The sequence below is a fragment of the Camelus ferus genome, chromosome 16 (assembly GCF_009834535.1).
Source record: "Camelus ferus isolate YT-003-E chromosome 16, BCGSAC_Cfer_1.0, whole genome shotgun sequence".
NCBI lineage: Eukaryota > Metazoa > Chordata > Mammalia > Artiodactyla > Camelidae > Camelus > Camelus ferus.
In genome coordinates, this window is record NC_045711.1 from 35,262,068 (window position 1) to 35,272,143 (window position 10,076).

Genomic DNA, 10,076 nt, shown 5'->3' on the forward strand with positions numbered 1-10,076 from the left:
TGCTGCTGACAGCAAGGAACCCTTACTTTCTTTCTGGGTCCTGCTAGCCCCTCCCCCAGGAGTGGAATCTTCACCACCTCGTTTCCCCCTATCCTGCCCCTTTTGGAGTCAGCTGTAACCACGTCCAGCCAGGTGAAGGCAGCCAGGTGATTTCTATGCGTGCCACTCCTGGCATCTGGATCAGGAGCAGCCAGCAGGGAAAAATAAGGGACTGCAGCCTGGCAGGCCCCATCACCCCAGGGGTGTGGGACAGGCATAAGGCTTGCTGGGAAGGGTGGCCCCAGCTTGCAGGCAGTATTAGGGGAACAGGGTCGGCCTATTAAGGCTGGGGATTCTACTGAAGAAATAATCACACAGAGAAAAAACAAAACTTTATTGTTCCCTCCAAGGGATTAATGCCAGGAAATGAATGGTCCCCATGCCCCCCACCCCTGGGGGACAGACAGGGCAGTGCAGGGTGCAGCATGGCCCCTCCAGTCCAGGTTGAACTTCCAACCCCTGAGGCCCCCTCACTCGAAAAAATTGGCAATCCTGCCATTGCGGAAACAGTGACCTGGGCCAGGGCCAGGACTCCAGGACTCTACAGCTTGGAGACGACCAGGGATAAGGGACACCAACCACTCTAGAGAGGCTGGGCCCCAGACCCAGGAGACCCCTCCCCAAGGGTGGGACACAGCTGCAGGCCTGGGGGAGCCCGAGGGCCCTTGGCTGGAGAGTCTCACGCAGAGGGGCACCTGGGCACAGGGGCAGCCCAGGAATCAGATGAGAACCCGAGAAGGAGACACTGCAGGTGGATGCCGAGGTCCAAAGCCACTACTTGTCAATGAGCCCGCCCTCCTTGAGCTTAAAGTAGAAGAATTTCTCCAGGGCGCTGGCGCAGCGGCAGTACTCGCTGTCTGGGGGGTTGTACTCGCGGCAGTTGGCAATGACCCGCTGCAGGTCGGCCACAAAGAGCTTCCGGGTCACATAGTAGCGGCTGCGCAGCCTCTCGGTCATGGTCTTCAGGTCTGGGGCAGCGGGAGAGAAGGGCCCGCCTTGCAGAGGCTGCGTGGCCCAGGCAAGGCAGCAGCAGGCGGGGGCGGGGGCAGAGGGAAGGGGTTGCAACGGAGGGTCCTCACCGATGGGGAAGCGGATGACCTCGTAGTAGTCTGGGGCCTCCGACTTCTTCACCGGCTCCATGAAGGGCCAGGCACTGGGGTGGGACTGCAGAGGAGAGCCAAGCTGGGGCTGGGCCACTGTGCCCCCACCCAGCTCGTGACTGTCACCCCCCTACCCACCCTGGGTCAGAAAGCCACAGCCACTGGCACGGGGGCTACCAGAAGGGAGTCTCCCCACCTTGATCTGGGCCAGCAGGTTTTTGAGGGTCGTGTAGAGCTGGTCCGGGTCCTTCAGCTCCTTCCTTCAGGGAGAGAGGCCAAGTCTGAGGCTCCTGGTCCCTCTGCCTCCCCCTCCCCCTCCTCTCCCTCCACACAACTCACCCCTTGTCCTTCCCCAGCGGCTTCCAGCCCGTCTCTCCTGCAAAGTGGGGAGTGGGGAGAACACCCCTAAGAATGCCTGTCCACACCCCTAGCAGTATGCACCCCCTCCCCGGCAAAGACCCTTGCTCACGGATGCCGGGGACGCTCTCCACAGGGATCTGCCTCACACCCTCCTTGAAGCAGCTGAGCCCAGGGTAGACCTTTCGGATCTGGGCCTGTTTGCGCTCAATCAGCTTCTTGATGATCTGAGAGAAGGAAAAGTCTGAAGGGCCAACCCCAGCTCCAGCAACCACCCTCCCTGAGCCACAGTCAGGGCCCCTCCTAATTTCCCCTAAGAGGCAGAGGAAGGGCCAAGACCCTGGCCCATCCCACTTCACATGTGCACATGCATTATACACCCACACGTGTGTTCACCCTCAAATGCACGTTCACAAAAAGCCCCACAGATGCAAGCGTGTGCATGTGAGCACATGTGCACAAACACGCATGCACACCTCCTTCTGCTTCTTAATGATGTGGGACAGCTCTGTGTAGGGGATCCGAGGATTCAGCTCACACTCCATCAGTGTCGCGCCCTCATAGTCCTTAATGTAGCCCAGGTAGCGGCTCTTGGGCACCTTGATGTCCTTGGAGAAGCCCTAGTGGGTGAAGAGTTATGGCCAATCCCATCAGCAAGGTTTTTTTCCAACTTGAATCTGTCCCTGGAATGTTCGCAGGCCGGCTGCCCCTCCTGACTCCCCCTTAAGAGCTTCCCAGTTCTCCCGACCTGCCCGCTGCCCTTTAAGAGAACCCTCTTCTTCCCTGGGGCAGCAGCAGGAGGGAGGAAGACAGGCATGAAGGACTTCCCCGCAGGTGTTGGATGGAACAGGGGACACAAAGGGACACCAGGGGGCTGGACAGAATGCCCCCTGTCCCCAGGTAGGGTGCAAGCATGGGGTGAGGCAAGCGTCACCTGTTTTTTGAAGTAGCCAATGGCGTACTCATCAGCGTAAGTGAGGAAGTAGAGGATGTTGTGTTTGATGTGATACTCCTTCAGGTGGTTCATCAGGTGAGTCCCATAGCCCTGTGGGGGAGGGGGAAGGGCTTAGCAGGGGGAGGGGTCAGGCCTGGGGCTAGAGAGGTCTAAGGAGGGCCGGGAGAAGAGGGAGCCGACTGGAAAGGAGGTGGGAATAGCCAGGGGATCCAAGTCAGGTAGGAGGAAGGTGATCGGCAAGGAAGGAGAGTTTATGGGGAGAAAAGTGAAGGATGCTGGGTTTCTAAGCGCTTACTCTGGGCCAGGTGTGGTGCTTGGTTCTTTACAGATCAATCCTCAAGTTAACAGCTATCATTACCTCCATCTTACAGGAAGAAAAACTGAAACTCAGCTACGTTTGGAAATGTGTCCAAGGTCAGGTGGCCAGCCACAGCCAGGAGGACCAGGATCCAAACTTAACCTGTATGCTGTGGTCCACAGGCCACTAGGTCGCATTCCCTGGGCCTCAGAACTGGGGGGAAGAGGAAGGGGAATCACAAGGGCCCCACTCATCGCAGCATCTGAATCCCAAAGACACCCTCACTCTGTCTCCTACACACGATAGGACCAAGGAGGCACCATGCAGATCCGGGCTATGTAAAACAGGACAACCAGGGACCCTAACAATGGGTCTGTTGTGACAATTAAAGGGCAGAAGCCAGGACTATCACTCAGCGCAGGGCTATTGTAAAACTTAACTCCCTAGCGTATGTAAATGTTCCTATGATGAAGGAAATACTGGGCCATTTAAAACTGTTACTGTAAATCTGAAGAGTTCTCATCACAAATAAAAAAATATCTTTTTTCCTATTCCTTTAATTTTGTATCTATGTGGGAGGACGTATGTTCACTAAACTCATCATGGTAATCATTTCATGATGTACGTCTCTCAAATCATCATGCTGGACACCTTACACTTACACAGCCCTACGTGTCAGTCACACCTCAACAAAGCCAGAAGAAAACAAAATAAAAGTGTTATAGATTCTTGGGTTCCATTTGTCAACAGGTGTTTCCTTAATCCAGTTGTCAAAGAACGACTGCCACCTTGTGGGTTTGTGAGGAACTGCCTGGCCGTTAAGGGTTGGGGGCAGCTGTGCTACCACACAGTGCTGCCCTCACCTGGTCCAGACGCAGAGGCAGAAGGTGGGACATGGCTGGCACCAGGTGCTTGGACTCACCTTGACCTGCTCGTTTGAGGTGACAGCACAGAAGACAATCTCCGTGAAGCCCTGGGTGGGAAACATGCGGAAGCAGATCCCACCAATGACCCGCCCATCCTTGATCAAAGCCAGAGTCTTGTGCTTCCTGAGGGGAGAGAGGTCAGGTCACAGTCCCTACCTGTCCCCCAAATGCTCCCCAGAAACCCACAGCCCTGGAGACCTGAGCTGTACCCAGTGCTGGGAACCAAGGAGCAAGAATTCCTCAAGGCTGGAGGGAAAGGCCGGGGGAGCAGTGGGGAGGCACCGCGGCCTGGGGTTGGGCTCTCCGGGGGGGACGTACGGGTCAAAGACAAGGCGGGCGATATACTCCTTGGGCATGCGTGGCAGCTGGTGGGAGAAGACATTCTGTAGCCCCACGAGCCAAAGCAACACCCGCCGGTTGGCCTTGGGTGTGAGTGAGTTGCCGATGACGTGGAACTCGATGATGCCGCGGCGCTCCTCCAGGCGGGCGGTCTCATCCCGGGCTGCGTTGGCCGACAGCAGGCTTGTCTGGGTACCAGAGAAGGGGTGGTGAGCCGGGGTCTCAGATGGCAAGGCCCCTCCCCTACTGGTCAGTAAGCCAGGCTGCCCACCTCAGGCCCCAGCATGGCAGCGGGGTCAGTGATGGTGAGCATGACCTCGTTGACTAGCTCCATGGGGATGTCGCCCATCACTCGGAGCCGCTTGGCATCCTCCAGGGTCAGGTTCTCTGGGAGCTTCCTCTTCTCGCCTGCTAGGGAGGTTGGCAAGGTTTCCCAGGGACAACAAGAGAGGTTGGGGGAGGGAGAAATGAGCGGCAGAGGTTGGAGTCAAGTACCCACCTGGCATGGGCTCAGCCCCTCCAGAATCCAGGCTCAAGGAGCTGTTGCTGCTCCCACCTATGGTGGGGCTGAAGATGGGGGCGCTGGGGACAACCGCGGCATTGACAGTAGCTGAGAGAGAAGAGACAAAAAACTCAGGAGATGCATACTGAAGGTGCTGGAGCATCCTGCAAAGGGATCTGGGCTCTCTGAACCCCAAGTGAGCCCCCCTGCGCTTCCCCACTGCTGCCATTCGCAGTCCCTCCTCCACAGCAGGGCTGAGCTCAGCTAGGAAGGCCAAGTAGAGAGCCCGCACGTACCTGGCCGGGGCACCAGCTGGGTCCCTTCTGAGGGAGGCATGGTGAAGCCTGACTCCCAGATTGGAGAGTTTGCCCCGTAGATCTCCTCCTCCAACATAGACAGGAATCTGTGGGGCAGGAGGGGACAGTCTGTCCCACAACTCTGTCCTCCAACTGAGGAGGCAGCCTGGGCCAGACACCGGAGGGGCTGGAGGGCACGCTGCCCTCAGGGAACTGGGAGCATAAGAACAAGACAGCCTCTGCCTTCAGACGAGGGGGAGGCAAAGCATCCTGCCTTCTGGGAGCCCCTTGTTGAAGGCAGGAGGGCAGGACAATCCGGAACAGAGACCAGAGGCGCAGTGAGCCATGGGAACAGCACAGGGAGGTGGCGTCTGAGCCAATGGCATCCTGTGCTGTGTGGCCAGGCAGGGTACCCAGTCACCCTAGGCCTCAGTATCAAAATGTGACTCTGAATCCACCTTCTCCTGCCTCATCGTACTCCCACCTGGTGGTAGGAGCCCAGGAGGGCATGGGTTAGTCAGGAAAGTCTTCTTGAACTGGGTAGCAATGAGCCAGGTTTAAAATGAAAAGAAAGTATGGCAGAGCAGAGGAAAATCTTACAGAAATGACCAGGACAGGGGTGGAAATCGGTTTCACCTTAAGTGTAAGCTCTGGTTTCTTGGAGTGCTGTGGTGGGAAAGATTCTGAGCTGTGTCCACACCCCATGGGAAACAATTAGTCACATCTATCAGGGGTGTGGGTGGAGGCAGAGTTAGCACCTGGGCCATTTAACTGCCATCCCCAAACTAGTACACAAAAGGCAAATAGCTAGCAAGTTGCATCTGGGCCATGTGCAAGTCAGCCAGCTGGAGGCCCAGATCCCAGAAGGCTCCTGGAGGGAAAGAAGGGACCAATCCAGGAAGCCTTCCTGGAAGAAAAGGGACCACAAGGAGGATGTGAATGTGGTACAAAATCCTGATAGGCCCAAACGAGCCTTACTTGGGGAAGTGGGTGAGAATGAGGGTCCTCTTCTCGGGCACTAGCTTGTCCTTCTCCACCCGGAACTTCTCCAGTAGTTGTCGCCGGGTAACGGTGAAGATGGAGCGGAGAAGGCTCCGCCCAAAGACGTGAGTGGTCTCGTACCTGGGGAGGCTATCGCAGCTCTGGGGCACGTGGCAGTAACAGAGCCATCTGCGGGAGTGGGGAGGTGGTGAGTGCAGAAACTGAGTCCAGGCTGGGCCTGCAAGCCTCCCCACTGTGCTGTCCCTGGCTGGACCTACCTGGTGTAATTGACCTTATAAGTGGCCACATCCTCCGCCTGAGACCTCTGCCGAAATTGAGCAGGTGTCTCAAGCTTCCAGTAGTTAAGGCAGAGCAGGAACATCTTTGAGAGCTCAAACATTGTCTGCCGCTCACGGGGAGCCAGGTGACTAAACTTGTACTGCACAAAATTCAGCACACCCTGAGGGGGGCAGTGGAACAAAACAGGGGAGGAGGTGTGAACAGCCAGCAGGGGCTTCTTATCCAAAAGTAGGTGCTTCCTGAGGGCAGAGGCAAGGCTCTCTGGGGCTTTCACTCTGGGACTGTCTCTGAGGAGAAATTATACCCCCTCCCCCCTCCAAGCCCACCCTAAGGTTAGCACAAAGCATCCTTCCTTCTCTGGACCTCTTCCCTGTTCTCAGTTTGAGGGGAATGGATAACACAGGCTCCCCACTCCTCCAAGATGCCCCCAATTCTCTTAACACTTTCCTCATCTCACCTGTTCAATATTAGGTTTCTCAAATGGGGGGCTGCCCAGGGACCCCTCCACCACGGGCCGGGTCATCTGCAGGATGCATTTCCGCAGGAGCTTAAGGAAGAAGAGGGAGAAGTAGAGGTCAGCGGAGTACAGAGCTGCAGACCCCTCCCCGCCCCAGCCTCCCTCCTTCGACCACTCACACTCACTTGGAGGAAGCTCACCTTGAAGAGGTAGAAATAGACCTGCTTGGTGTCTGTATCCTCTTCCTTGTGAACAGACATAAACAGATTCTCCACGTCCACCACCATCCCCAGCAGCCGGTTAATCTCATCCTCTGACACGTTCTCCAGGTGGGACACGTGATCAGCTGTAAGGACAAGTGGTAGTTGGGGAAAATGGACAGAAGAGATGAACAGGACTTCCTGCCCCTCTTCATTGCCAGCCAAGACACACCCTCAGTCCCTCCAACCAGTGTAAGCAACAATGTGACTGCTTCTATGCCAGCCCTGGGAGGCCCCTCTCTCTTCTGGGCTGGCAGATTTCCTTTCTTATCCGTTCGGGCATATACACTCCCAGTCCAATCCCTCCTTAGGAGGCATTTTCGGTCTTTCAGAGATGAAGCTCTGTGGCATTTAAGTCATCCCGTCCAAGCAGGACGCAGCACCTTCCCTCATCCCAGCTCCAAGGGCACTACCTGCCTTACCCAAGGGGTGCTCACAGCTGCGGCACAGCTCGCTTAAGTTGGCAGCAGGCTGCTGCAGGTCCATGCGGGGTGCAGTGGGAGGCTTGGGGTTCTTCCAGCCATTACATTTGCAGGTTTCATTGGCCTGGAGATAGAAGGATCGGTCAATAACCCTGTAACCAGGGGACAAGCAGCCACTCCCCAGCCAGAGCTTTGCCCCCATTCCCACCCGAGCTCGAGGATGCCCCAGGCCCCGCCCCCTCTCACCCAGGCCCCGCCCCCACCTTGCAAGCCGAGAAGACCCCTAGCTTCTCAAGCTTCTTGGCGCGCGGCAGCCCCCGGACTTGCGCCTTCCTCTGGCTGGCGCGCTGCTGCTGGCTCAGACCAGGTCGAGCCGGATCACCCCCGCTCCCGGTACCCCCACTTCCTACCCCGGGCCCCCCCGTCCCTGTGCTCCCGGCTGGGGCTGCAGCTGGGGCGGGGACTGGTGCCGGAGTGGGAGCTGGAGTCGGGGCTGAAGCCGGACTGAGGGCAGGAGTCGGAGTTGGGGCAGGGGCTGGGGACTGAAGGGGTCGGGGCTGCGCGGCCGGGGCCGGGGTCGAGGACTGGGAAGGTTCCGCCATGGCTTCCCCCGCAGCGGAGCGCGGCTCGGCGCTCCCAGCCCTAGGGCCGCATGGGCAACCGGCGCTCAGTGCGCAGGCGTCGCTGCCCCGGAGCACGATGGGAGTTGTAGTCTTTCGCGGCCGCTCCTTTTGCCTCCAGCTTCCAGACTTTTCTGTCCTGTCTCTTGATCCGGGACAGCTAAGTGAGTCCCGAGCCAGCACCCCAGATTGACTCCTCACTTGTAAACTCTATCGAAGGCTCCCAGGATAGTCAAGATTGCTGCCTACTTGGGGCAAGGAGAAGCATCCCAGAAAACAATCTTCTGTTCGAGGAATCACCTCCCAAGCCGGAGGATGGAAATGCTTGTCTGGGGCCTGTAGTCAAGTTGGCTTCTTGCACATCTCCCTCCTTCCCCACTTTGGCCCTATCCCACGTCTCCAGACACAGAAGTGCAGCTACAGTGGCGATTAAAAGGCAACAAGCAGCTCTATTTCTTGATTTGTGAAGTGGTTACACGGGTGTGTTTTGTGCACTTTTATGTACGTTATACTTTAACAAAAGGGGTTTATTATAAAAGTACTGAGCGCCAGAGTCATGGCCGTGGTCACGAAAAAGGCTACCGCGGTGGGAATGAGGTAGAGGCAGAGGAGGGTGCATGGGAAGGACTCTCCCCTTACCCCGTGGGCATCTATCAGGCAGGGCCCACATCCTTTATCTCTGCAGTCCCAGAGCACAGCTCTGAGCCTGCCACATTAAGCCTGGGGCCAGGAAGGCGCGTCCACCTCCCAGTCCCAGTGTGCCGCAGGATTGGGCGTGGTCAGAGAACGGCAGGACCTTCCGAGAATGGATGACCCCGCAGTCATACTCTGATGGCTCTTTTCAGGGGGCAATCCTGTTTGCCCCCAGGCCTGATACTTGGAATATTGCCTCAATCTCATCTCCGCTCTGTGCTGGTGACCGCTCCAGGGTCAGGCTTATGCACTGCCAGCCTCCTTTGGCTTATCCGTTTGGGTCACAGCCCTGGGAGATGGGGAAAGGGCCCAAGAAAGGGGCAGGATCCGGGACAAAAGCAGCAGTGGGCACACCAGGGTGGCTGCTAACCCGTGGAGGTGGGACATGCGTGCATTGCTGACCACAAGCTCTGCAGAAGTGAACCTCGCGGGAAGCCAAGGGAGGCCCCTTAACAGAGCGGCGCCACGCGAGTGGGAGTAGAGCCGCGCGGAGCCTCGAGGGACTCCTCTCCGGGAGTCCTTGGTCGGAGCGCTACCTTCGGAGCCTCGCGCCCTTCAACAGCAGTTGCTGCTCACTCGGATGCAGCGGGTCGGTAGCAGTCTCCCCAACGGGAGCCAGGTGGCATCTCGATGTCCCAGCGCAGCCTTCGCTGAACAGAACCATGTGGCCACTCTACCGGTACAGCAGCTCACGGATGATGTGGCAGCTGTGCGGGACAACGTCCATGCGGAGGATGGTTTCCAGATGAAGGTGTATGCCCACGGCTTCACCCCTGAGGAGCTGGTCGTTCAAGTGGACGGTGGATGCCTGATGGTGACCGGCCAGCGGCAGCTGGAGGGTTGCAGACCGGATGGGAGCAGCTTCCGCGTGGCGCAGAAGGTGCACCAGCAAATGCCGCTACCGCCAAACCTGGATCCCGCCGCCATGACCTGCTGCCTGACCCCCTCCGGCCAACTGTGCGTCCGTGGCCAGTGCCGGGAGCTGCCTTCCCCTGAAGCCCAAACAGGACCGGCCTCGAGACTGAGGAGCCGCGGCTCTAAAAAGGGTTCCAACCTAGCCTGACCCAGTAAACCACTACCGTAGTGAGCAGCAGTCTGTGTCCGTGGTCTTTTCTTGTGGTTGGGGGTCAGAGGTGGAGGTATAACAAAGGTAGTAGGAGGGCCCAGAGAGGCAGGAAAGGCACCTCAAGATGATGATCCACCAAGAATCAGGCCCGGTGGCCCCCGAGGAAGCTGGGGGTAGGTGGGCGGTACTGTTTTACCCGGCTCAGCTGCCTGGACCAACAGCTCCAGCAGAGGGCAACAGAGGGCCAGAAGGGCCCAAGCCTCATTTGATTTCAGGTCAGCAGAGGGCCCCGGAGAGATCAGGGACCAGTTGGCTTGGACCTGGTATGGGGCTGTTGTCTCTGCCTTATTACCAGTCCAAAGTTCCAGAAGTCATCTGTGTTCCTTCCTCTTGAGGGAAGAGGATGAGAGGACCCAGTCCATCACCAGTCTAGTACAGGCTAATCAAAAAACCCCAGAGAGATGG

General features: G+C 57.7%; 2 protein-coding genes across 4 annotated transcripts; one reads left to right on the plus strand and one right to left on the minus strand.

The window, feature by feature from the left end:
* Window positions 1–352: 352 nt before the first annotated feature.
* Window positions 353–9,557, minus strand: KAT2A (lysine acetyltransferase 2A). Of its 3 annotated transcripts, none has more exons than XM_032457204.1 (18): window positions 7,496–7,834; window positions 7,233–7,356; window positions 6,751–6,896; window positions 6,551–6,640; window positions 6,072–6,253; window positions 5,791–5,982; window positions 4,813–4,919; window positions 4,514–4,624; window positions 4,286–4,425; window positions 3,994–4,202; window positions 3,672–3,798; window positions 2,431–2,541; window positions 1,973–2,116; window positions 1,609–1,723; window positions 1,479–1,515; window positions 1,336–1,399; window positions 1,119–1,203; window positions 353–1,007 (listed from the first exon to the last, which is right to left on the minus strand). In XM_032457204.1, exons 1-18 carry the CDS (start codon window positions 7,832–7,834, stop codon window positions 814–816), a joined length of 2,517 nt encoding a protein of 838 aa, XP_032313095.1. In that variant the 3' UTR covers window positions 353–813. The 3 variants fall into 3 exon arrangements, with proteins under 3 accessions (XP_032313095.1, XP_032313096.1, XP_032313098.1); XM_032457205.1 differs by having other exon boundaries at window positions 814–1,007; window positions 4,286–4,422; XM_032457207.1 differs by lacking the exon at window positions 1,119–1,203 and having other exon boundaries at window positions 866–1,007; window positions 7,496–9,557.
* HSPB9 (heat shock protein family B (small) member 9) lies at window positions 9,121–9,635 on the plus strand. Its single transcript, XM_006183326.2, has one exon. It carries the CDS (start codon window positions 9,126–9,128, stop codon window positions 9,606–9,608), a length of 483 nt encoding a protein of 160 aa, XP_006183388.1. The 5' UTR covers window positions 9,121–9,125; the 3' UTR covers window positions 9,609–9,635.
* The last annotated feature ends 441 nt before the right edge of the window (window positions 9,636–10,076 follow it).

What these genes read in the sequence shown, in the direction of transcription:
- KAT2A (XM_032457204.1), bottom strand. Translation starts at nt 7,834, where the DNA reads ATGGCGGAACCTTCCCAGTCCTCGACCCCGGCCCCGGCCGCGCAGCCC. An exon ending in CCTCAAACGAGCAGGTCAAG is followed by an intron (nt 2,542 to 3,671) that starts GTGAGTCCAAGC and finishes CCTCCCCCACAG; the next exon opens with GGCTATGGGACTCACCTGAT. An exon ending in TTGGCTACTTCAAAAAACAG is followed by an intron (nt 2,117 to 2,430) that starts GTGACGCTTGCC and finishes TTCACCCACTAG; the next exon opens with GGCTTCTCCAAGGACATCAA.
- HSPB9 (XM_006183326.2), top strand. Translation starts at nt 9,126, where the DNA reads ATGCAGCGGGTCGGTAGCAGTCTCCCCAACGGGAGCCAGGTGGCATCT.